Raw genomic sequence first — 27,988 nt, 5'->3', positions numbered from 1 at the left:
GAAGATCCATAGGTGTACATCCAACTGTTCCAAATCTACGATTCCGCTTTGGCTGTCCAGCTGGAGAGCCAAAGGTTCTCTATCTCTGCAACCTGTTAAAAACAAATCTAGTCTTATGGTGTCTATGGGGAAGAGTGTCATTCTAGTTCACGTTGGCCCCATACTCCATCATCAATGGATGGAGGTATACCAACCCAAATTGTATGAACCTTTTTATCACCATTAGGTCATTATCAAAGTCCAGTGTTTTGAAGCCCTTACTTGCAGTACAGTCAATAGACCAGAAGGTGGCACTACATGTGCACTCATTTAGAAGATGTCGGACAGAAGATGAGCGTCCCGTAGAATCCCGTAGAATCTAGATGATTCAATTAATTTTTTGTGCACAATAATAATTTTACTTAAATAAGCTGTGTTCAGTTGTTCCTTGGGGTGGTTATTATATTCCACCATGAGGTCCCTTTTAAGGAAAAAAAAAATCTGAAATTACTTACATTTTTTTTAATTAAAATTTCTTCCAGGAAACCCATGTGACAACCCATACCTGTAACTCCTTACATTTAATGTTGGGGTTGTCACCCATCCTCTTGAACTGACCAGTAGTCAGTGATCAGTGGTCTTCTCCTGCCTTCACGGGACAGATTTGTTATTTAGGGTTATAAGAAATTTGGGTGACAACCCTTATAGGTGCTACAATGGTGATTATATGAGTCGTCCACCTGTCCCAGATACAGGTATCGAGATGAACCTGCATTATTTCAGAACATGATGATGATGGAGCGGTAGATCTATTCTTACCAAGAATTTATGAAGTTCATCTACTCTTACCAAGAACTTTTTGATTTTAGAGAGAATTTTTTTTTCTTTGGTCGTAAAATACTGCTGTGAGGAGAAGATAAATCACCAGTTTATTGGGGTCATGTAAGAAAGACTCTAGTTACTGTGTTTGCATGGAAGGAAGTAACTGCAGGAGAATGTATATGTTATAGTGTATACACTGGAAGTGTTCATGAATCTGACAGTGGATGGAGCAGGACTTCCTCCGAAGGGTTAATCACAGCCTTATTATGGGACCCACCCCTCCCCGGCCAGATGCAATGTATGAATAGCTTTGGGTCCACTCCTCCTAAGCCATTCTCTCACTCGCTGAGTATCCAGCATCACACTCCCACAGGCTGGTGGAGAAGTATCCTTCAAGAGGCTGGTGGAGACGTATCCTTCAAGAGGCTGGTGGAGAAGTATCCTTCAAGAGGCTGGTGGAGAAGTATCCTTCAAGAGGCTGGTGGAGAAGTATCCTTCAAGAGAACTTGGAGCATATCGATGAGCAGAATGGAGACATACCCGGCAACCATATCCCTTGGCGAAGAGTCTGCACAAATGTGGAGCCTCAACAAACGTCTGGAGGCTTACCTGTCCCGGGTCAAAGCCCTAGAAGAAGAGAATGAACTCCTCAGAGCTGAGATCCATCATCTCAAGAGCACCAGGTCAGATAGGTCTTCTGTTAGGAAGTACCATGATGAAATTATGAAGTTGAGGGACGCCTTGGATGATGGACACCGGGAGATAGCCCAGGTGCAAATAGACAGAGACTCCATCTACCAGGAGATAGAATATGTGAAGGAGCTGTGCCACCACGAGAAACAAGCCCAAGAAGACGTGAAGAAAGAATTGTCCGAGAGCAAGAAACTGCTGGAAGAGGAGAAAAGAGCCCAGATATGGTTGAAGGAAAGACTTATCCAACTGGAGCACGAGATAGACGATATCCTCAAGACTCATGAAGAAGACAAGGCTCTGATGGAAGAGGAGATCTCCAATTACTCCCAAAGACTGGAGAACTTCAAGATCGCTCCCACAAACTTTAAACCGGTCAACGTGGAAGACTATGCCAGTAAGCTGTCACAGATATGGCAGGGAGCGGTGGAGGAGTACAAGAACGAAGTGTCAGCTCTGGAGGCAAATTTGTCCCAGGCCAAAGATAATCTGAAGAAGGTGTTAGACGAGAACAAGCAGAGTCAACAGCAGCTGCAAAGTCTAGACCGAGATCTGCAGAGTCTTAAAGTCAGGAAGGAGATGCTGGAGAAACTCCTGGGTGACCAGTGGCTGGAACAACAAGAGGAAGAAGGAAGACTACAGGTGTGTAGCCCGTCCCTAACCGCGTGCCCATAGTCACATACGTACAGTTATAGGGTCACTAGACCTAAGGTGGTGGATATATGTCATCACCGGGGGCAGGGATTGTTCTGAACTTCCTGTCAGTCATCCCCGTGAGAACAATGCAGCCTCCTCCCACTCTGAGATGGCTGATACCAGAGAATAATAGATGACATATAATCATAAAACAATAGAGATTTGGTAAATTCTATTCATGTTGCTTGTGGTTGGTAATATTAGTCATGTTACTTTACTTGGATCCGACCATTGACAATGACTGAAACAATCTACCTAAAATATAGGGGGAGATTTATCAAACATGGTGTAAAGTGAAACGGGCTCAGTTGCCCCTAGCAACCAATCAGATTCTACCTTTCATTCCTCACAGACTCTTTGGAGAATGGAAGGTGGAATCTAATTGGTTGCTAGGGGCAACTGAGCCAGTATCACTTTACACCATGTTTAATAAATCTCCCTTATAGTGCACAGGTAAAATCGCCATATAGTACCGCCATACAGTGCACATATAATACCACGGTACTGTCCAAATGATACCACATACAGTGCTCCTGCCATGCTGCATTCACAGTTCGAATGAATCCACTTAAAAACCACCATACAATACAGTATCCATATATTACCACCATATAGTGCACACATAAAAGCAAGTGTGATAAGCCATTCTGGTCAGGAAGATGATGGCCGTGTATGACACTGGATAGGGATAACACCTCTCTTGTTCGACCATGAAACCAAGTAGAAATAAACCCTCCAGTCCTACGTTCCATGATAAAAAATATCCTAATATACTTCCTGTATGGCGACATTTATACACATCCCCCGCACATTCAACTCATGAGGGGAAATGGATTTCAAGCCTTTAAGTTTGGCTTCTCCCAATGGACTTGTAGAAAATTCTGGAGCCACATTCATACCATAGAAATATCAGCCAATCAGATTTACTATCGGGGGCGGAGTTAGCGTGCCCCAGGCCTTAAAGTGTAGCGTCTCCCCACTTGTTCTGATGATTGGTGGGGGTATCAGCACTGAGACCCCAACTAATCAAATGGAGACCCGTACCACACACAACCTGGGGACCAGACCTGTGTCTGGAAGAAAGCAGCCATGTTTTTCATAAGCCTATACAACCCCTTTAAGAGTAGAATGGGGCAAAGTCTGTGGGGACATTTAGTTTACTGGTGGAGAGGAGCGCAACTTGAGCATGAGTGGGTTCGTCCAAACCTGAGCATGCAGTACTTAAAGTGGTTATCCAGCGCTGCAAAAACATGGCCACTTTTCCCCCCTCTCTTGTCTCCAGATTGGGTGGAGTTTCAAACTCAGTTCCATTAAAGTAAATGGAGCTTAACTGCAAACCACACCTGACCTGGAGACAAGAGAGGGGGAAAAATGGTCATGTTATTGTAGCGCTGGATAACCACTTTAAGTAGCGGTGGCTGAGCAAGTTGAATACAGCCCTAGGGAGTTCTGGAAAACATGGGTATAACCTATGGCCTATGGCGTTATCCATGTTTTTTGGACTCCTTAGGGCTGCATCCATCTTTTTCAGCCACCACCAATCAGATGCCGCACGCTTGGGTTGCGCTCATCTCTACCAGTGAACTAATTGTCGATGCAGACTTTACCCCATTTTGCTCTTAAAGGGTTTCTTGAATGTCGCAGTGTTATCCCGATTATCTTTCCCAATTTTCGAGGCAATGCCAATGACCATGTGGTTGGGACACGCTTATACAGTGTGTCGTATACTACTGGGCAGGGTCTTTTTTTATAACTTGTGATCAGCTGATCTACCATTTTATAATATTCCTTCAATAGTTGAAATATTTTAGTCTATCTAGAAACTTTGAGAAATTACAAAAACTCCACCCAAAAAGTGATCATGAGTCAAAATAAAAAAATCATTTTGGTGACTTCTTACACAAAGGTCTAAGGGGCCTACCGAGTAGCCATAATCTAGTGACTCATACGTGACAGTCCTAGTGGGAACTACTTTTAGAAGTGGAAAATCCCTCCTTTAAATGTCTTTTTTTGAAATTGTATACATAAAGTTTATTGAAGACAGTTCAGTAAAGGGCACATTTATAAAACAGCCTACGGCCGTCTCGTGATAACGGCAGCCGCAAATAATGATCATGATCGTTATTAGGGGCCATCAACATTACAAGACAGCCGCCTTTCCCCGTTTTGATCCCATAGTGGGAATACAGCCTAAAAGTGGCAGACGCCCCCTTTAAGTGTCTTTTTCCGAACTTTATAAATAAAGTTTAACTTTTCAGGATTGTATAAATAAAGTTTATTGAAGAAAGTGCAGTGTGGGGCAGATTTATGAAACCTTCTATAAGGAAGCGGTCATGGTTGCCCATAGCAGCCAATCACAGTGCAGCTATGAGTTGTGACTGGACAGTTTCAGCTGCTGTCACTAGTAGACCCCTTGTTATACCGCAATTGTGTGCCCAGATGAGTAACACGCACATACGCCCCGACCACATACTGTGTTTTTTTCAATCAACTTTATTTTTATATGTCTTTAAAAAAAATTTTGTACATTAAAGTAAAGTGAGGATTATGAGGGCTTTGGTTATACGCGCGTGTGTGCAGACTCAGTTCTGTAATCCTTCCCAGCTGTGTTATCCGGCTCTGCTACGCCACAGACCACATGGCCGCACTGTTCCCAGCAATCACTTTCTAGGAAACCTGGAATAAATCACTTCACTTTCACTTGGTTCTCCATGATGGACAGATTACCTAATCCCTAATACCCAGCAGAGTACAGATCCCTAACACCCCATAGAAGGCACAAATCCCTAATACCCCATAGAGGGCACAGATCCCTATTATTACATAGAGGGCACAGATCCCTAATACCCCATAGAGGGCACAAATCCCTAATACCCCATAGAAGGCACAAATCCCTAATACCCAACAGAGAGCACAGATCCCTAATACCCCACAGAAGGCACAGATCCCTATTATTACATAGAGGGCACAGATCCCTAATACCCCATAGAGGGCACAGATCCCTAATACCTAACAGAGAGCACAGATCCCTAATACCCCACAGAGAGCACAGATCCCTATTACCCCATAGAGAGCACAGATCCCTAATACCCCATAGAGAGCACAGATCCCTAATACCCCATAGAGAGCACAGATCCCTAATACCCTATAGAGAGTACAGATCCCTAATACCCAACAGAGAGCACAGATCCCTAATACCCTATAGCAAGCACAGATCCCTAATACCCCATAGAGGGCACATATCCCTAAAACCCCATAGAGAGCACAGATCCCTAATACCCCATAGAGGGCACAGATAACTAATACCCCTTAGATGTCACAGATCCCTAATACCCCATAGACGGCACAAATCCCTAATACCCAACAGAGAGCGCAGATCCCTAATACCCCATAGAGAGCACAGATCCCTAATACCCCATAGAGGGCACAGATCCCTAATATGCCATAGAGAGCACAGATCCCTAATACCCCATAGAGGGCACAGATCCCTAAGACCCTATAGAAGGTACATATCCCTAATACCCCATAAAGGGCACAGATCCCTACTACCTCATAGAAGGCACAAATCCCTAATACCCCATAGACGGCACAAATCCCTAATACCCAATAGAGAGCACAGACCCCTAATACCCCATAGAGGGCACAGATCCCTTTTATTACATAGAGGACACAGATCCCTAATACCCCATAGAGGGCACAGATCCCTAATACCCAACAGAGAGCATAGATCCCTAATACCCCATAGCAAGCACAGATCCCTAATACCCCATAGAGGGCACAGATCCCTAATACCCCATAAATGGCACAGATCCCTAATACCTAACAGAGAGCACAGATTCCTATTACCCCATAGAGAGCACAGATCCCTAATACCCCATAGCAAGCACAGATCCCTAATACCCCATAGAGGGCACAGATCCCTAATGCCCCATAGAGAGCACAGATCCCTAATACCCCATAGAGGGCACAGATCCCTAATACCCCATAGATGGCACAGATCCCTAATACCCCATAGATGGCACAGATCCCTAATACCCCATAGAGAGCACAGATCCCTAATACCCCATAGAGGGCACAGATCCCTAATACCCCATAGATGGCACAGATCCCTAATACCCCACAGAGAGCACAGATCCCTAATACCCCATAGAGGGCACAGATCCCTAATACCCCATAGATGGCACAGATCCCTAATACCCCATAGAGAGCACAGATCCCTAATACCCCATAGAGAGCACAGATCCCTAATACCCCATAGACGGCACAAATCCCTAATACCCAACAGAGTGTACAGATCCCTAATACCCCATAGCAGGCACACATCCCTAATGCCCCATAAAAAGCACAGATCCCTAATATCCTACAGAGCGCACAGAGCCCTAATACCCCATAGAGGGCACAAATCCCTAATTCCCCATAGAGGGCACAGACCCTAATACCCCACAGAGGCACAGAGCCCTAATACCCCATAAAGTACACAAATCTCTAATATCCCATAGAGGGCACAGATCCCTAATATCCTATAGAGGGCACAGAGCCCTAATACCCCATAAAGTACACAAATCTCTAATATCCCATAGAGGCTGTAGATCCCTAATATCCCATAGAGGGCACAGATCCCTAATACCCCACAGAGGCACAGAGCCCTAATACCCCATAAAGTACACAAATCTCTAATCCCCCATAGAGGCTGTAGATCCCTAATATCCCATAGAGGGCACAGACCCTAATATCCCACAGAGGCACAGAGCCCTAATACCCCATAAAGTACACAAATCTCTAATATCCCATAGAGGGCACAGATCCCTAATATCCTATAGAGGGCACAGATCCCTAATCCCCCATAGAGGCTGTAGATCCCTAATATCCCATAGAGGGCACAGATCCCTAATCCGATATAGAGGTGTATACAGAGGTGGGATACAGAATCTGTCTGGGATAGGAGTTTGCTGTTTGCCAGTTGCTTCATGGTCCTAAATGTGTGAGAACATCTGCCATACTGTTCCCATCTATCTGTTCCCGGGAAAGCTGAGAGTCATCTAATGCGGTTACATTACAGATCCCATAGGGGTGATCACTCAGCTTTCCCGGACACCTGAGCAGCAAGTATGTTGTCTCAGAGTGGTAAGAAAGCTGGATGACTACCCCACAGAGACAGTAATGGCGGCCATATTGGCTAGTACCCAGCTCTCCTAGAAGCAGATAGAGCAGATCCACAGGAGACGATTCCCGGACTGAGGATTCTTAGACTATAGGGAAAAATAAAGCAGAGTAGATTGGAATAATGTGTGATACGGCTCCTGTGTATCCTGCTCCGAGCAGTGCCGAGCCCCATGGCTTCCATGTGTTACAGGAAGAGCAGATGTGGCCGGGAAAGAGAGCCGGAATTATCCAGGGAGCCGAGTCATTTATGAGACAATTACATGAATGGACCCGGCCCCTCTCCTATCTTCCTAATGGATATAGATAGGGGGATCAGTGTCCTCTCATGGGAACAGCTGCCATAACACCGGCCTATAGACATGTATAGATAATATACCTCCAGGCTGAGGGATAGATAGGGGATGGATAGATAGATAGATGGATGGATGGATGGATGGATAGGAGATAGATAGATAGATAGATAGATAGGAGATAGATAGATAGATAGATAGGTAGATAGATAGATAGATAGGAGATAGATAGATAGGGGATAGATAGATAGATAGATGGATGGATGGATGGATGGATAGGAGATAGATAGATAGATAGATAGATAGATAGATAGATAGATAGATAGATAGGAGATAGATAGGAGATAGATAGAAAGATAGATAGATAGATAGATAGATAGATAGATAGATAGATAGATAGATAGATAGGAGATAGATAGGAGATAGATAGATAGATAGATAGATAGATAGATAGGAGATAGATAGATAGATAGATAGATAGATAGATAGGAGATAGATAGATAGGGGATAGATAGATAGATAGATGGATGGATGGATGGATGGATAGGAGATAGATAGATAGATAGATAGATAGGAGATAGATAGGAGATAGATAGAAAGATAGATAGATAGATAGATAGATAGATAGATAGATAGATAGACAGGAGATAGATAGATAGGAGATAGATAGATAGATAGATAGATAGATAGATAGGAGATAGATAGGAGATAGATAGATAGATAGATAGATAGATAGATAGATAGGAGATAGATAGATAGATAGATAGATAGATAGATAGATAGATAGATAGGAGATAGATAGATAGATAGATAGATAGATAGATAGATAGGAGATAGATAGATAGATAGATAGGAGATAGATAGATAGATAGATAGATAGATAGATAGATAGGAGATAGATAGGAGATAGATAGATAGATAGATAGGAGATAGATAGATAGATAGATAGGAGATAGATAGATAGATAGGAGATAGATATGAGCTTATTTCACGGCTTGTTATCCTGGACACAGAGCCCCCATTCTCATGCATGGCATACAGTTGGTCTATGGAGTCAGTGTCAGATGTGACACGTGTGAACGGACCCCAATGTATGATGACATAGGGTGACACCCTGCCCTGTACAGATGACATGAGTCAGGGCTATTTATTACCCGGACGCTGTTCTGTACTAATCTCATCCGCTGCTAGAAGGAAGCAGATGTCTCATTGTCCTGGGTTATGGATCGCTTCGGCATATGGCTCATCCTTAGGGCTCTTAAGTTAATATCGGCCACTTAACCTTATTACACGGACATGTTGTAGAATCTGCCTGATCCCTGAGGACCGGAGGATGGAGGATGAACGCTCCTGATATAGGACCCTGGGATCTTATGGATCATAAGGTGTCTGTCAGCAGACATGCCCTAATGAAGAGAAATGACCGTCCTACACTTCTGCCAGAGAGATTAGAGGGGCTCTTAAAGGGGGCTCTTAAAGGGGGTCTTCACTATAGACAGTAAAGGTATATTGATCAGACATGAATATCTAATGGAGGTCTGAACATTCCTGAAAAGGGTTCCAGCTGTCACTCTTATTGAGTATGGTGAGGAGTGACATCTCCGGTGTGTTGTTCGCTGTTCTGGTGTTGCCACCCTCTGACAGCTGTCTATATTATAAAAACACCACAGCTTCTGAAATGGGCTCTATAGCAGTATGGAACAAATGTGTACAAAAATGGACAATTCCTTTAAGTGCAGGTAAGAAGTGACAATGAGATGACATAACGGCCACACATGTCTCGTCACGTACACATGAATGTTCCGCATAGTCAGCGTTCATGTTTCCTCAGCCAGACAGCTCTGACATTGGCTTATCTCTCCCAGAACAATAGGGTTGGGTGGTAAGAATTCCACATACATATCATCTATCGGTGGAGAGTCAGGAGGCCACCATACACTTTAGACAGTAAAAGTCCTTTTCCACGGGCCGAGCAGGGCCCGATCAACAGTGTAAACGAGTGCCGATCTGCTAGATTGCCGCTCTTTTACTGGGCCTATTCCACGAGCCGAGCAGGGACCGATTAACGATGTAAAAGAGGGCCGATCTGCTAGATTGCCGCTCTTTTACTGGGCCTATTCCACGGCCCAATGATCGTTGAGCGAGGGCTGCAGGGACATCGTTACCGATGTCCTTGCAGCCCTTGCAGCATACATTAGCTGCAGGGCTTCTCCTCCGCTCTGTCTTCCTCCCCGGGTCCCCCGCGCTCTAGCTTCAGAATGGCCTGTCAGCTGACAGGCCACTCAGCCAATCACAGGCCACGGCGCTCCGTCAGCTGACAGGCCATTCTGAAGCTAGAGCGTGCGGGACCCGGGAAGGAGAACAGAGCGGAGGAGAAGCCCTGCAGGTAATGTATGCTGCTGCTTCTCAAATCATTGGTCGCGCACCGCTATTCCACCGTAGCGATGCGCGGTGGGGGAACAATGATTTTAGGTCTGGCCCTAAATGAACGATCAGCCGATGACACGATCATCGGCTGATTGTTCTCTCTATTCCACCGAGCGATAATCGGCCGAATCAGGCCAAATGGGGCCGATTCGGCCGATTATAGTTCCTGTGGAATAGGGCCCTAAGTCAAACCTGCTAAAGTCAGTGGGTTTGGTCAACTTTAGTGTAAGGGTCCTATTAGACAAAGAGATTTTTCATTTTGACCAGTAACCGATAAACAATTGCAAATGGCCTGAAATCATTCACCATTATCACTTAAATTCGATCGATATAATGATTTTTTGCACGATAATGACCCTGTATAATAAAGCCCTAAGGTGTACGGGCATCTTACAGCTCATCCACAGTTACCAATCCCAGAGAAATCCCTATGGGAGAAGCCATTCCATCTCCACCATTATATTCTTATTATTTTTCAGCTTGAAATTGAAACTTTAGAGAAGGAGAAACAAGACCTGAGGGTCCAGATCGCACAAGTGCTGGAAGACAGACAGCAGCTGATGCACCTTAAGATGTCTCTCAGCTTGGAGGTGGCCACGTACAGGTAAGCTCACTTTGCAGCTTGTTTTTTTTTTTTAAACTTAAAGAGGTCATCCAGGCAAAACTAACCTGTCCTCTATCCACAGGATTGGGGACAAGTAATGAGGGAGGGCTCCGACCTTCAGACCTCCATGTCAGGCCTCCGTCTTCTTTGATATGAATACAGCCACAGGAACGGCACGTGACCTGCAGCTCTATTTAATGGAGTCACTGGAAAGAGACAATGACTGTACTCAGCTCTCTCCAGCGGCTCTATTTATTCTTTATGGAGCCACCAGAGAGAGCTGAGTACATTGTTCGGCTCTTTCCGGTGGCTCCATAGGAATGAGTAGAGCTGAAAGTCACGTGCTGTACCTGTGGTTGTATTCAAAGAAAGAAACCTGGGGGCCTCATATGGAGATGGGAGGGGGGTACGGAGGTTGGACCTCCCATGATCTCTTACTTCTCTCCTATTCCGTGGTTAGTTTTGCCAGGACAACCTCTTTAAAACTTAATAAATTTGTCAGATCAATGTTGTCCAAGTGCCGCCCTGCTTAAGGCGGTTTTCCAGGTGGAACATACTGATGAATTTATGCATCAATCACTGATCGTCGGGGGTGGCTGACAACCGGCACCCCTGCAGATCAGCTGTTCTGGCCCACACTACAGGGTAAACATGGCTAGAAGCGGTTGTCTCCATTCACTGTGTAGTGGCCGGACCTGGTTACCGCACAGGAACTGAGCTGCTGTTACTTGTTGGGGGGTACTGCTGCCAGAACCCCTAATGTCAGCTATTTTGTGGATTATAACATTGCAGCCATTGAAATTAAAGGGATATTACCATCTCAAGAAGTTGGAATAAAGGATAACAAGCTGATGGGTGGGGCTCCGACCTCTGGGATCGCCACTAATCCTGCGAGTGAGGAGACAATGGTCCCTGGAATGAATGGGGCCCACCACACATGTGTGGCCGCTGCTCCCATCATCCTCTATGGGGCTTCTGAGCACTCGGCAATCTCATAGAGAATTTCATTCATTCCGGGGTACACCACCTCTGTTCTTGTGATTGTGGGGGTGCCAAGGACCCTCATCAGCCAGCTTGTTATATCCTGTGTACAGGGGTAACTTATTCAGATATCGCTTTTAATGGGTGTCCTTGCTATCGATACACCTCAAAACTGTACACAGTAATGCTAATGTTGTTGCCCATAGCAACCAATCAGAGCTCAGCTTTCATTTCTTAAAAGACTCTGGTAAAATGAAAGCAGAGTTCTGATTGGTTGCTATGGGCAACATATATATATATATATATATATATATATATATATATACCCACACTCCTACTCGATAACTATGCTCTATAGAGTTGGACTCACGAGGTCCGGTGTCTACAGAAGATAGCGAGACAGACAGCGGCATTAATGTTGTCATAGCAACGGCGCTTCTAACAGATGAACGGACTATAAACATGTCTGCTGATACCGACTGACTGTTTATAGGATCCGTCTGTTCTTATACAAGACATCGTGTGAATCACCAATACATCATTTACAGGATTCAACCAGTTACTGAGAGGAACTTCTTCAATTTCCATATATGACCTTGTTGTTACCAAATTGATTATATAAAGATCATATAGTATTGCTTTTAATCCATATTATTGCTGTGTAGCCATACAGGCCTGTGTAAATGAAAAGTTTAAGTGTTTCGCATTATTACTATTCATTATGGGACAAACATAATAATCTCTGAGTCACGTGATCAGTCGGACTGATTAGTCAGGCTCCACAGTCGGATCAGTCCGACTGATCACGTGACTCAGAACCGGGAGAGGATGCGCTGCAGCGCGTCTTCTCCCGGCTCTATCTCCCAATCGGTACGGGTCTGAACACTCAGAACCAGACCGATCAAAACTTTTGACATGTCTCTATGACGTCTCTATGACATGTCTCTATGACGTCTCTATGACATGTCAAAAGTTTTCTGAAGTGACAGTGATGTGAAAAAAAGCTTCTCTCCCTCCTTTCTATCGATTGATAGGAATCTCAGCAGCCGGACGCCCCTCTGATCACAACGTCTCACTAGTTCTGGTTATATGTACTGTTTCTTTGCCCCCATGACAACACTGCTGATTGATGGCTATGAGGCTAATGTCCCTTTGACAGAAGAGATCAGTGTTGTCGTAGGGACAGAGGACAATTAGCTGCCTTTTCTCTATTTTTTTTTCACGCACGTGTAGTAGAGAGTAGTAACAGATATCCCATTTATACACAGATACAAGAACGCAATAGGCAGCTTACCTCTATATATTCAAGTGTGTATTCATAAGGGGGGGCCTATGGTTGTCAACCGTAATCCGCAAGAGACAAGACTGTATCAGTGATGGTGCTAACACTCCATTATCCATAAAAATAAAAAGTTTATTCCATATCAAACGTCCATATTGGAACGAGACAAACCCTGTCTGTCCCAATACAAAATGGGCTTTTAACTCATCTTTTGATATGAAATAAAGTTTTGGTTATTATGGAGTGGTGGTACCATCACTTATACAGTCTCCATTTATATACCTTTTTATCAGCCATTTGTATTTCTGTTCATTTTAACCTCATGAATAATGATAGTTTTTCAGGGGTTCTTTTGAATTTTTATTTATTGTGTTGGATGTTGGGGGTCAATGAACTCTGTATTTGGTGCTTGGCCCTATCATTTTTACCATTTAAAGGTGTAATTAACCAATTTTTTTTCTTTTAAATCAACTGGTGCCATAGATTTGTAGTTTACTTGTATTAAAAAAATCTCAAAAAATCTTCCAGTACTTATCAGCTGCTGTTTGTCCTGCAGGAAGTTGTATTCTTTCCAGTCTGGAGAGCAGGAGAGGTTTTCTATGGGGATTTGCTGCTGCTCTGGACAGTTCCTGACATGGACAGAGGTGGCAGCAGAGAGCACTGTGTCAGACCGGAAAGAATACACCACTCCCTGCAGAACATACAGCAGCTGATAAGTACTGGAAGACTGGAGATTTTTTTTTTTATAGAAGTAAATTATAAATCTCTGGCTTTAGTTAATTTCAAAGATTTTTTTTTGTGAACTACCCCTTTAATAACAAGACTTTCTAGAATTTCCTACTTAAAGCCATCACTGTTATACTGTAGATGCGTATAATACAGTTGGTATAAAGGACTCACGTCACGTCCAAATATTCTGCAGAATCTTCCAGTTCATGTACAATCTCTGTAAGATCCCCCCGGGAATACATCCCTCCCACCAGTCCATCCTCCCATTTCATCCATGGGAATTTGGTCCCCACAACGAACTTCTGCTCAAAGTTTCTTCCTCACTTTTAGGCTTATGTTTTTTGTTCTCGGTCTTGCAGATGGTATTAAACAAAAGCGTAGGGGTCATTAGCATCATAATGCTGACCACAGGGACCGGAGCGAAACATTGTCACTCCCCAGACATTCCATTATGTCATTGGGCTGCCTGTGTCACACAATATAAATCCAGCTGGATAGCCAAGTGAAAGGGCTGAGGAGGTTCTCAAGAGCCAGCGTGTGTGATCCCCTTCAGTCGCACACAATCTCAAGTTTTTTTGTAAATGATTAAAATAGTATTTTTTTTAGTAAAATTAAAAAAAAAAATTCTAAATTTGTTCAAATAAAGAACTTTACAGTGACCCCTTTAACACCCAAAAATTAAATACATCAAAATAAAAATAGAATTGTAGGTAATTTTTTTTCAAAGGAGCCTTTAAAGGGGTTATCCAGTCTTAGGCTATGTTCACACATCATGTTTTTTTGTAAAACTACGGCCGTTGTTGCCGATTGCAACAACGGCTGTGGTTAATATGAAAAAATACGTTACCTTTCGGTCTATGGAATCCCGGCCGGAGCGTATACACATAGCATAACATTATCGTTAATCGTTTGCTAATCGCTCGCTGTAATTCCACGTTCGTTCGCGCAAGTTCTGCGTTTTTTTTCACTAATCGTTCAGTGTAATTGCACATTGTTCATTGTTTTTCTGGGATCATAAGGAATAAACCATTATAGTAACGATCGCAATAACGATCATAGTAACGATTTCAGGTTAACGATAAACAATCTCATTTGCGATAGTTTATCGTTAGTCGTTAATCGTTAAAAATCGCTTAGTGTAATAGTACCCTAACAGCTAACTCACCTGATTCCTCATACACATGAACATTTGGCTTAAGGCCCTATTACACGGAATGATTATCGGCTATATTCGGCCGATAATCATTCTGTGTAATAGAAGGCAGCGATCAGCCGACATGAACAATGTTGGCTGATCGTTGCAGTTGTTTGTCTTTCAACATGATGAAAGACAAACAACTGTGATAGCAACGATCTGCTGCCGTCGCCGCTTGGAACAGGGGAGTAGCGGCAGCAGATCGCTGCTATCCTCTTTGGGCTCCCCGCGGCCTCCCCTGCACTTACCTGCGCTCTGCCGCCCCGTGTAATAGGGAAAGAGAGAGAGGGACAGGGGCGCTTCCTGGTGTGATAAAGTTCGACAAGGGATCTCAACAAATATAATGGAGGAAGCTCACCTGATTGAGGTGTGCTATGATATAGGCCCAACTCTATCTTGCATATGTATGGAGAGAATACCGCTGCTCCGGCCGGAGAGCCCCAAACAGCGTGATGCAGAACGTGAACCAGAGAAGGAACACTGGACCAAGAAGGCTCCGGCACAGCAATCGGGCGCAGGTATCTATGTCTCCAGGGAGGTGGTCATCAGTAGGTGGTCGGTACAGACCCACTGGACTCTGCAGGTTAGGTAGAAGAATTTTATTGTACACAATGCCTTTTTCAAGTAATTAGGCAGGCAGACTACAGTAGCAGGGGAGCAGGGGAGGTGAGTATAGCTTGTTTATTATTTGTACAGCTGCAGCCATAGAGATTTTTCTTTTTTTTTTTTTACCCCTTTAAGTATCTGCCATTCGTTATTGTGACTTCAGTCCAGTCTCTGGTATCTAATAAGAGCACATCACCCCGGTGGTTATCTTTATCATACCTACTTTATTATAGTTAAATTCTAGAAACATCTTCTTTTTTGTTTGCAGGTCCCTTCTAGAAGCTGAAAGTACAAGATTATATACTTCCAGTGCAGATTACAAAATGTCTTCATCCTTCCATGGTAAGTTTCTTATGCATGGGTTTACAATAGAGGGGAAGTTGACGTTATAGTCATAACAAACGGTTTAATTCATGGCAGTCGGTGTATTTCCACATCCCTAATATAATCTGTCTGGTTATGAGAAAAAAAAGCTTTCAGGGTTACGAGATGGTCAACCATTTCCTTCACCACTGTATTTGGGCATATAGAGTCATTGCATATAAATAATTCCCACCTGAAATAGCTTTATATACCAACTAAGTAAAATGTGGTGGTAACTAGTGCCCCATGGGCCAAAGTCATACCACTAGGACCCTCTCACATCATTACGGCAGACATTTTATATTACGTGCCCAACCAAGTACCATGTTCATTTGTAACACTCCTGTAGTACTCCTGCTATACTGTATCATGCCTGGTGCATGACTGACAACAGGAATTGTCTGGGTTCGGCAACATCTCAGAACACTCCAGACGGCTGGAGAATTTGGATACCGCCCTATGGAGCCCTGGAAAACATGGATACAGCTTATGGCTATGTTGACACACCATATTTTTTCATATTTCTATGGGCGTTGTTGCCGATATTTGTTGCCTATTTGTCTATGGGATCCCGGCCGGAGCGTATACAAATAGTATACGCCGCAAACAACTGACATGTCAGTTTTCCTCGGCTGCTATATAGTGAATAGCAGCCGCAGAAAACCCTGTCGGTGCACACTATGGAGCGAGCGGCTCCGGCCGCTCGCTTCATAGTGTGCTGTGGGAGGTTCTGATGTGGGCGCACGTTGATGCGCCCGCATTAGAACTCTACGGCCATAAAGATCATCCGGCCGGTATTGCAGTAGCGGCCAGTATGATATTTTCAGAGACCGGCCGCTTCATGACCTGGCCGGCTCACGGAACGGCCGGTCTCTTATGCCATAGGGTGGCATCCAATTTCTCCAGCCATCGGGTTTCAAATGCAGAACATTCAGATTCAGTGAAGTTGCCAAACCTAGACAGACAGTTTCACTCAACACTAGTTATGGATCTCCGACTCAAGCCCTGGGTGCTGAGACCCCCAACCGATCAGGAAAATAAGGGGTAGATATAGACAATTGGATGTCTTTACTGTGGTGGTCAGTGAGACATCTGTCCATTGGAGAACCCCACAAGAACACTTTGTTGCACCATTTTTGTTATGTTGACTGTGAACAAAAGACATTGAAAGGCATCTTTCCGTTTCCATATTTCAGATTCAATGCTGGAGCAGAACACCTTTAGGAAAAGTCGACATGAAAATATTAAACCACTGGTTCCCAATGACAACAGGTTAAAAGCCAACAAGAAGCAGAGTGCAGAGACATCAAGTAATAACCGCTACCTGAATGTGAAGAGTACCTCATTTCCGAGCAGGGCAAGTCCTGTAACCAAAGAGTTTCAGAAAGTAAGCTCTGTGCTTCATTCTCAAGGTCTTAACTATACCAAAGCATCTTCTGCTAAAGCAGCCACAACACTACCTTCAGTAGACAGCAATGTAGAAAGGCGCCCTCGAAATGGAGAGGCTTTCAAGAAAAGTAAAGTGCAGGTCATTTCCCATTCATATTCTCAAGATTCTTCCAAACCTGTCACTAAGGAGACAGTGAGAAAGGACAAAGATCTCCAACCTGTTGTCAATGGAAATGTTTATGACACAATTGATACAGGGTTAAAGAAGGCAGACCATCTTCTACCACCTATTGAAAAGGAAACTGTAAGCACTCAGGTGGAGACAACAAAACATGTTAAAGTCCTCTCTGATTTTGGGTTAGAGCAACAACATAGCTTGGAAGCTCAAAAGAAAGACAATGAGACACTTGTCTTTGAGGAACCACACAAAGATGAGATTGACTTTGAGGTTCCGCTAGCCAATGATGACCATAGTAGTGATGGTTTGGGAAATATTGATGACTTCATTGAAAAACAAGAGGTTAGACAGATTGTGAGTAGCCAGAGAGTGTCTGTTCAAAGAGAGGAGTTAGTGGAACCACTAGAATATCAAAATATGGAGACTTCAATTAAAGCACATAAGGAGGAATTTAGGAAAGTTCTGGATTTTTCAAAACCAAATACACAAGATATAGATGAACCCAAGGTGCTTCGTTCAGATGGTGGACCTGAGCAAGGAAATGAATACTCCCTCAGCCAAGAACTTGATTTTGACATGCCAGTCTCATCAAGTAATGCAAATGTTGACAATGCAAGCCACGAGGCTGAAGAAGAAAAGGAAAGTTTGCAACTAAAGGAGAGTTCCAAGTTAAACCATACAGAAGAAACTCTAAAATATATTGAAGCAGAAGTTGAAGATGAAGAAGAGATTATTGATCAGACATTCCAGGTGCTAAGTTCACTAAAGAAAGACAGTGATCAGTTGTTTGATGATGGACAAAACTTCACATGGGATATTCATGATGAACAGAAAAGTGAAAAGGTAGTGGAACACAAGAACACCGATGGTACAAAAGAAGTTCCTCAAGATATAAATATCCAAGAGTATAATGATAAGGAACTTGACCAACAACCTCCCAGACAAGATGAAGATGTTCTTGATGAAGTTCTTTCATTGGATACAAAGTCTGAAGTCAATCAAATGGATGATGGGAAACTGGAATACACACAGTTTGATGAGGGAAAACAAGATGGGTTTGACCTTAGCAATGCAGAGTCAAAGGACTCCCTTTCAAATGAGGTGGACTTTAGGACAGAGATCAGAAAGGAAGAGGAGGGTTATGAAAGAGATTATGGATATGAAGAAAAAATAATCAATAAAGAACAAAATATTCATGAAACTGCTGATATTGAACAGTCAAGGGTACTTGTTGTCAAAGAAGTCTATCAGTCCAACAACAAGGTTCTGGAGGACTTTGAGGAAACACAGATTCAACACCAAGAAGAAAAGATAAAAATTGAATTAAGTGATGTAGACAAAAGCATTCAGAGTTATGATGACCAGCAGAGAACTGAGACTATAAAACAATCAGAGGAAATCACTCAAGAGTTCAGTGACACAAACCAAGAAGAATCAGAGGACCAGAAGAACAAGGACTTTTTAGATCAGCTCAATAATGGTAAAAAAGAAGTTACTGATTTATCTGAAGAGATAGTTGATAGTCCACAGTCAGGCCTAGACAATCTCAAGAGTGGAGAACAGAGTGACACAGAACAAGAGGGCCAAGAAATTGTTGAAGACCATGTTGAAAAAAAGCAAATTGTCCCAACCATGGACAATAAAGAAGGTGACAATTTGCTTGACAGCCACCAAGAACAGGAGGAATTACATGATCGTGTGCTGGAGGAAAGTGTGACTTCTAATAAAGAAGTTGAAGATGTCCAAAAATTTCAAAAGGACATTGAGATAAGTGTTGTGGGACCACAAATTGTACAATCAACACCTGAACATATGAGACAGTCCTCAGAAAGTGAGGAGCCAGAAAGAGATGGCCAGTCATTGGAATATCATCTCACTCAAGAAGAGGGCGATATAAAAACAAGTGAGGTTGAATTGAATAGTTCAGAGTTAAAGGCTGGAGAAGAAGATCTATATGTGGGTGAAGAAAATCATGAAGTTTGCACAGTTGTAGAATACACCAAATTACCTAAAACTGAAGTGATCACTAAATTTGTTCATGAGGAGTGGGAAGCATATGAAGATAACGTTACTGAAAAAGAAGGACCTGCACCAGCTGGTGAGGGAGATTATAGTGGTAAACTAGAACTTGAGGTACAAAAAGAGTCAGAAGAAGGAACAGAGCATTATCAAATTGTTTCTATTGAAGACGCAAACAAAGGGTACAAGGAAAATGAGGGGAACGAGCAGTTTTTCCAAGCAGAGCCTGATGTTCAGATGAATATTGCTAAAGAAAGTAAATTCTTTTTACAAGAAACTGAACCAACTGTTGAAGGACAATCAGATATTTTGACAAACATGGAAGAAGATAATTTTAAATTAGATTATGTTGTCCAAGATTTAGAAGCTGATGAATATCAACCTTCTATTAGGGAGACCAATGTGAGTGAAGATGTAGCCCAGTCAGATGGAGAAAAAAACCATGAAGAAAGTTCTAAGGTTCCTTTGACTACAGAATCAAAGGAGGGTGAGACTAAACCAACTATGGAAAAAGATCAAGACAAAGATCAGGCAATTGCCACACAGGTACTGAAAGATGAAAACATTGTGAAGCTGGATGAAGCAGCAGAAAAGGATCCAGAAGAAACAAGGAGCTTTCACCAAGAAGTAGAAGGACAAGAAGAAGACAATCAAGAGGGTTATTACGAAGGAAGAGAAGACCAGAGGGGATATGACAGCTCCACGTTATATGCAAATGTTGTGTCTGAAGAGGATGATAAAATAAACCAATCACTCCAAAAAGAATTTGATGAGGAGCCACACGTGGGATTCTCACTGAACATCATCCCAAACAACCTTCGATTCACAACTGAAGATGATGCAGAAGCTGAACAACAGAAGACGAGCAAGTTTTCTGAGGAAGGAACAGAATTCCAAGACGATGATATTCATGTTTATGAAGAGCTCAAGCATTGTGAACAAAACAATGAGGATATTATTTTGGAAGAAAAAGAAAGAGAGGAAGAATTTTTTGAAAAGGAAATAATCTGTCAACAGGCAACAGTAATGTTAGGACATGAGCGTGAAAATGTTGTGTTGGGAAATAGTAAATCACATGTGCTCTTTGCTGATCATCCAAATAAAAATTATGAGTTGGATGGATGCAGTGAAAAGAACCTAACAGAGTTGGATGAAGTGGAAGTAGCTAGTAATCCAGACAATGAACATTCTAAATCTGATTACTCTATGGACTCTCAAGATATTTCAATCTTCTCCCATAAGAGTGAAGAATTTGAAATTAGTAAAGATTATCAGCTAGAACAAACTCTTCCAGACACAACTCCACTTCCTAACCTGGATGATGAGTTTGAAGACTTGGTAGAGGATGAACTTTTATCAGAACAATCAACAGAGGTTACCAAATCACAAAGTCCTATAGAAGGAGGTGAAGCTGAGGAGGTGTTAGATAGCAGTGTGGAGTCACAATCATCACAAATACTCCCAGAAGTAAGTGAGCAGTCGAATTTGATCAAAGACTATAATGAGCAACTTGATGAAAGTCCTAAAGATGTGCAAAATGGGGAGCTAGATAGACTGGTTACTGAAGAACCTGTTGCTGAAGATTCTTCTACAACGATGGATACTGAAGAAGTTACCAAATCACAAAGTCTTGTAGATGGTGGTGAAGCTGAGGAGGTGTTAGACAGTAGTCTGGAGTCACAGTCATCACAAATACTCCCAGAAATAAGTGAGTCGTCAAATGTAATCAAAGAAGATGACGAAGCCTCAGACTCTAGTGAGCAGTACGATGAAAGCCCTATCGACCTGGTTGAGAGTGAGCATCCAGAACATTTTTTAGACCTTAAACTAGACACAGAAGACTTTTCTGCAAAAGTGGATACCGAAGAACTTGCTGCTGAACCTTCTGAAGATCTAGTAAGAAGAGAGATAGATGATGAAAACACTGAGTCTGCAGTAACAGAGTCAAGTCTTGCAGATGGTTGTGAAGTTGAGAAGGTCTTATACAGCAGTTTGGAGTCGCAAACATCACAAGTATTTCCAGAAGTAAGTGAGCAGTCAAGTTTAATCGAACATGATGACAAAGAAACAGACTATAATGAGCGACAAGATGAAAGTCCTATAGATTTTCTCGAGATTGAGCATCCACAGCAATCTGTAGAAACTAAGCTGAACACTGAAGACTCTTCTGCAACAGTAGACACTGAAGAACCTGATGTTGAACCATCTGAAGATCTGGTCAAAAGCAAAGTAGATAGTGAAAACACTGAGCGTGCAGTTACACAAAGTTTTGCAGACAGCGGTGAAGCTGAGAATGTTTTGGATAGCAGTTTGGAGCAACAATTATCAGAGGAATTCTCAGAAGTAAGTGAGCAGTTGGCTTTAATCAAAGACTGTTACGAGCAACAAGATGAAAGTCCAATACATCTAGTTGAGAAGGAGCACCCAGAACATACTGAGGAACCGGCTTCTGAACCATCTGAAGATCCAGTAGAAAACAAGATAGATGAAGATGTGTTAGATAGCAGTTTAGAGTCACAGTCATCACAGGTACTCTTAGAAGGAAGTGACCAGCCAAGTGTAAACAAAGACACCGACTATAATGAGCAAGAAGATGAAAGTCCAATAGTTTTGCTTGAGAGTGAGCATCCAGAACATTTTATAGACCCTAAGCTGGACATTGAAGACTTTACTGCAACAGTGGACATTGAGGAACCTGCTTCTGAACCATCGGAAGATCTAGTAGAAAGCAAGATAGATGATATAAAGACAGAGGAGGTTTTAGAGAGCAGTTCTGAGACCCAATCACCACAAATAATCCCAGAAGTAAATGAGAAGCTGTATGTTATTAAAGACTCAGACTATGAGGAGGAACAAGATGAAAGTCCTAAAGAGTTATACGAGAGTGAGCCTCAAGAGCATACTGTAGATCCTAAACTGGACACTAAAATGGATACTGAAGAACCTGTGGCTGAACCTTCTGAAGATCTAGTAAAATGCAAGATAGATAATAAAAATACTGAGTTGGAATATTTTGTAGACCCGAAACTGGACACAGAAGAGGATAACGAAGAAGGAACCAAATTACAAAGTCATGAAGAAGCTGAGGTGTTAGACAGCCGTATGGAGTCACAGTTATCAGGAGTAAGTGACCAGTGGAATGTAATCGAAGACTCAGATTATAATAGGCAACAAGCAACAAGTCCAATAGATTTGGTTACTTATGAGCATCCAGAATATTTTCTAGACCCCAAGCTAGTCACAGAAGATTCTTCTTTAATGTTGGATACTGAAGAGGTTACCGAACCACAAAGTCCTGGAGATGGTGGTGAAGCTGAGGAGCTCTTAGACAGCAGTTTATCTCAAGAAGTAATTGAAGAGTCAAGTGTAATCAAAGACCATAATGAGCAGCATGATGAAAGTCCTACAGATTCACTGGACAGGGAACTAGAAAAACAAGTTGTAGTCCTTACGCTGGATATAGACAATTTTTCCACAACACTGGTTACAGAAGGACCTGCTACTGAACTGTCTGAAGATTCAGTAGTAAGCAAGATAGATGAGTCTGAATGTTTTGCAGAGCCCAATCTGGACACAAAAGAATCTTCTGCAATAGTGAATACTGAAGAGGTTACTAAATCACAAAGTCTTGTTGAAGCTGAGGTGTTAGAGAGCAGTCTGGAACAGTCATCACAAGTACTCTTAGTAGAAGGTGAGCAGTCAAGTGTAATCACAGACTATAATGAGGAACAAGATGAAAGTCCTATCAATCAGGTCCATAGTGATCATCCAGAACATTTCGTACACTCTAAGCCGGACACTGAAGATTCTTCTGCAACACTGGATACGGAAGTGGTTACTGAATCAGAAAGTCCTGCAGATGGTTGTGAAGCTGAGGAAATGTTAGACAGCAGTTTAGAGTCACAGTTATCACAAATATTCCCAGAAGTAAGTGAGCCGGGGAATTTAATCAAACACGATGAAGTCTCAGACTATAATGAGCAACTAGATGAAAGTGCCATCGTTTTTTGTGAGAGTGATCATCCAGAACATTTTGTAGAAACTAAGCTGGACACCGAAGATTTTTCTACAACACTGAATACTGAAGTGGTTACCGAATCAGAAAGTCCCTTAGATGATGAAGCTGAGGAGGAGTTCGATGGGAGTGTGGAGTCATCACAAATACTCTCAGAAGTAAGTGAGGAGACCAATTTAATCAAAGAACTAGACTATAAGGAGCAACAAGATGACATAGACCTGGTTGAGAGTGAGCAAACAGGACATGTTGTGGACCCAAAACTGGACAGTGAAGAGTCATCTTCAACACCAAATACTGAAGAGATGAGTAAATCACAAAGTCCTGCAGATGATGACGAAGCCGAGGAGGTGTTAGACAGCAGTATGGAGTCACAGTCTTCACAGGTACTTTCAGAAGTACATGAGAAGCCAAATTTCGTCGAAGACTCAGACTATAATGCGCAACAAGAAAGTCCTATAGATTGGGTTGAAAGTGAACAAGCAGAACATGTTGTAGACCCAAAACTGGACATTGAAGTGTTGCCTGCAACACTGAATACTGAAAATGTTATAGAAACCGAAAGTTCTGCAGATGGTGTTGAGGCTGAGGAGGTGATAGACAGCAGTATGGAGTCCCAGTCATCACAGGTACTATCAGAGGTACATGAGCAGCTGAATATAATCAAAGACTTGGACTATAATGAGCAACAAGATGAAAGTCCCGTAGATCAGTTTGAGAGTGAGCATCCAGAACATTTTATAGACCCTAAGTTGGACACTAAAGATTCAACAGTGGTTACTGAGGACCTTGCCGACAAATCTTTTGAAGAACCAGTAGAAAGCAAGACAGATGATGGAAACTCTGAAAAAAATGAGGAATTTAATGTGGATCCTACAGATGATGGAACAAAAGAACCTTCAACTGAGTTTTTAGATGAATTTAATGGAGGCAATATCACTTTAACTGCCCCTTATATTCTTAATGAAGAAGATAAAATAACACTGGGGACTGATCAAGATGACTACAGAGTTTATGAGAAGCCATCAGAAGAAAGTTCAGAAAATGATGGCTCAGAAAGCTCAAATGAGAGCTCCCCAAATGTGTCAATTATCAACTATGCCCTCGAACAGGAAGATAGTATGGCACAATGTTCTGACATAGTCCGTATTGGAGGTGACATTGATTCCAAGAGTCCAAACGAGTTCAAACAGAATGAACCATTACTGACCCCAGAACCAGTCCTAGAAGGTAGTCTCACAGAACAGGTAGAGCTTCAGACATCATCAGAAGATGGGAAAGCCATCGTAGGTGAAAGAAGTGATTCTTTATGTGATTCTAACAAAGAACATGACGATATGGCCGAATATACAAGGCACTATGATGAGGATGGTAAAACAGTGAATGGAATATATGGGCACACCATTGTACAGGCCACTCTCGATTTAGATGGTCATATGTATAATGGACATTCTACAGAAGAGAAAAGTGAAATCATAATTTCTGAAGCAAAGACTTTTGTAAAGTTGGATGATGATATAATAAAGTCCCAATCCCAGGAAAGGATAGAAGATTCCGTCATTGAATTTACAGTGTCGGAAGGAAAGAGTGAGGGCCTTTTCCAATCTTTACTCCAAACATCTGAACATAAGGAAGGCCATTCAGACGATGTCTCCGACATTACTGCCACATACAAGGACTCTGATGCTGAGCAGAGTCATTATACCAAGAAACTAATAAACCCGTATCTTAGTGAAAGGGATCTAGAAGACGCACCTGAAGTAACGTCCTTGGGGTTGGATGAAGATCTTGTGGACACACATCGGGAAGTCAAAGAAACAAACCAAGGCTTAAAAATTAACCAAAAACAAGAAGATTCATGGTCATCAGATGAGTAAAGAGACTAATCGTTCTTGATTATAAGACAGCTGAAACTTTATTTATATCAAAGTGGGCAATGGCCCCTTTTATTGAGAAGGATGAAAGGTCCAACATATCCGAACGTGTCCTAAGTGCCATGTCTCAAGTCCACATTTCCAGTTCCTCAGAACATGGAGAGCCAGATGTAGGTTCTTCTACTGCAGCTTGTCTGCCAATGACTTTTTAAGTAATCCTTTTTTGACTATTTAAGTTCTGCATGGTACATTGTCTCCTTTATATATGGGCACATCATTTGTTTATCATTTTCTTTCCGTGCTTTGATATATTTAGTTTTATGTCAATGGACGCCATGTCATGGTTACATAGTCCACATTCTATGGTGAACATAGTAATTCCCTTGTGTAGGGCATACTATTGGTACTTTGCAGAAGATAGCATACATTGCTTATTTAAGCCGCGTCTTACATCCACGTGAAGGCGGACATTTTGAAGTCCATAAAAAGGCAGTATATGAAAATATTAGGAGAAGGTGTCTTATAACCACTAGCAATAAGTCATCAGTGACTATAGTAGTCACTAAAGACCCTGTTAAATACATGTTCAAGAATCTTAGGTTAGCTTTCAAAATGGCCGCCTCCACTGTGTTTCAGTAATGGCATGCTGTTTGTTTATAACTTATGTATGTGGAAATCCTTTAAGGTGACTTTAAGGGGTTGTCCACTTTGGATAATAACATTTTGGTATAAGGGCTCCACAAAAGTAAATCGCAGCACATCCCATCATACCATCTATCATCAATATTAAGCTGTGGTTGAACCCAGGTGCTATTTTTTAAGTACAGCACCACCACAGGGGAAATTAGGGATTACACAGTTCATCTCTAAATAAATGGATTTATGATGTAACCATGCAAAATGGCTCTATACCACTGTATACACAAAAGTTAAATTTTTACACTATATATGTGGCATATATAGTGCAGGTGAAGTTACAGGATATTGGATGAGGGACCTTGGACCTGCATGGTAGGTACCACCATGGGGTCGAACCATGCCCCTGTCAATAGTTATGTCAGTGTTAGGACATGCATGATAGGTACCGCCATGGGGTCAAACCATGACCCAGTCAATAGCTATGTCAATGTTATGACATGCATGGTAGGATCAAACCATGCCCTAGACAATTTTTTTTTTGTCAATGTTAGGACATGCATTGTAGGTACCACCATGGGGTCAAACCATGCCCCAGCTTATAGTCATGTAAATGGCTAATGACTATGCCAATATTCATTGTTTTTAGCCAAGCTATGAGGGATATACTGCTCTTAGCAACCCTTCAGGTCATTTTTGTTATTGTTCACCTTGCTTTGATGCTGTAATCTGATTGGTTGCTGGAAGTATCACCATTATCAATACAGGGATGGTAATTTGAGGCTCCTTTTTGTCATTGCTCACCCCTGGTGGTAATAGTATCTGTTAAATTTGTACTTATAAGTAAGTGCATATAAAAAAAATATCAACATTCTTATTCTGTAGATCAATGCTTCCATCCTATTCATTGCACCTTGCTGCAGCATTGGGTCAATATATCCTTTGTTAGCTTTTTTTTTTTTAATGAATTTTTTATGCTATGAGCCAGCATGTGTATTTATATGAGAAAATTATATTTCAAGCATATACACCGCTAATGTGCCTAGTGGTATCTGGAATCGTGCCATGGATACCACACCCACTACGTGAATGAATGTGTTGTATCGGCCAAGCAGTGTATATCAAAGAACCTCGCAGATGACATTGGAGGGAATGTAACATGGCGACTAAGTGCCTTTATTATGATGATTTAATAAATCACTCGATATTTTATCTTCTCTTCTCATGTTGTTTTTATTTCTTCGATTCTATACAGGATGACACTGATAATCGCTCAGCACTCCCATAGATAATAGATGGAGTAGTGGCATGCATGCGAGACTTCCTGCTCCATTCAAAATACTGGGTCCCTATTTTTAAGGTGACGGGGGTCCCAGTGGTCTGACACTTATTCCAAGATAAAATCACTTGTCCCCTATGCACAGGATAGGGGACAAGTAAGAGATGGTGGGAGGTCTGACCTCCATTCCCCCCAGCCATCTCTGTACCCGCCCACAGCTCCTTTATTTCGAATACAGCTGTGGGTATGGGATGTGACTCATGGCTCTATTCATTCCTAAAGGGCCGTTGGAAAGAGCCGAGTGCTGTACTCTGCTGTCTCTGGTGCCTCCATAGAGAATGAATGGAGCCACCGGGGAGAGCCAAGTACAGCATTCTGCTCTTTCTGTCGGATCCATACCCGCGGCTTTATATAAAACAAAGGAGCCGTGGGCAGATACGGGAAACCCCTGGGGGGTACAGACGTTGGATCCCCCCAATCTCTTACTTGTCCCCTATCCTGTGGATAGGAGACAAGTTATTGTATCTTGTAATACCCCTTTAACTAGGGATATTGAAAGTGTAATAAAAAAAAAAGGTTAAAATAATATTTTTAATATATTCAAAATTGTTAAAAAAAAAAACTCAAATAGAAAATATGCTACCTGTGATGGTGTGAACATGTACAGGTATCATTTTATTTATCCCTTACTGTGAACATCATAAAGGAAGAACAAATAACAATTTCCAGCACTGCTGTTTTTTGGTCACTTTGTCTCCCAAAAATCATGAA

At 42.2% G+C, this 27,988-nt stretch overlaps 2 protein-coding genes across 2 annotated transcripts in view; one reads left to right on the top strand and one right to left on the bottom strand.

Moving 5' to 3' along the window:
* Positions 1 to 11,757, bottom strand: part of LOC138771421 (dnaJ homolog subfamily A member 1-like) — a 38,767-nt gene extending 27,010 nt beyond the window's left edge. Inside the window, exon 1 of the mRNA XM_069951099.1 lies at positions 11,699 to 11,757. Coding sequence (XP_069807200.1) covers positions 11,699 to 11,737 — 39 coding nt within the window. The 5' untranslated portion in view covers positions 11,738 to 11,757. The remainder of the gene's footprint in view (positions 1 to 11,698) is intronic.
* NES (nestin) lies at positions 1,148 to 26,177 on the top strand. The gene is made up of 4 exons (XM_069951098.1): positions 1,148 to 2,133; positions 10,547 to 10,671; positions 15,733 to 15,806; positions 17,024 to 26,177. Exons 1-4 carry the CDS (start codon positions 1,321 to 1,323, stop codon positions 25,303 to 25,305), a joined length of 9,294 nt encoding a protein of 3,097 aa, XP_069807199.1. The 5' UTR covers positions 1,148 to 1,320; the 3' UTR covers positions 25,306 to 26,177.
* Positions 26,178 to 27,988: the final 1,811 nt, after the last annotated feature.

Source organism: Dendropsophus ebraccatus, chromosome 13 (assembly GCF_027789765.1).
Source record: "Dendropsophus ebraccatus isolate aDenEbr1 chromosome 13, aDenEbr1.pat, whole genome shotgun sequence".
In the NCBI taxonomy this organism is placed as follows: Eukaryota; Metazoa; Chordata; class Amphibia; order Anura; family Hylidae; genus Dendropsophus; species Dendropsophus ebraccatus.
The sequence above is the reverse complement of the archived record's forward strand: the minus strand, read 5'-3'. Positions and strand labels throughout refer to the sequence as shown.

Coding starts and splice junctions, on each gene's coding strand:
- NES (XM_069951098.1), top strand. CDS start 1,321: ATGAGCAGAATGGAGACATACCCGGCAACCATATCCCTTGGCGAAGAG. Junction 2,134..10,546: donor AGGAAGAAGGAAGACTACAG/GTGTGTAGCCCG, acceptor ATTATTTTTCAG/CTTGAAATTGAAACTTTAGA. Junction 15,807..17,023: donor AATGTCTTCATCCTTCCATG/GTAAGTTTCTTA, acceptor TCCATATTTCAG/ATTCAATGCTGGAGCAGAAC.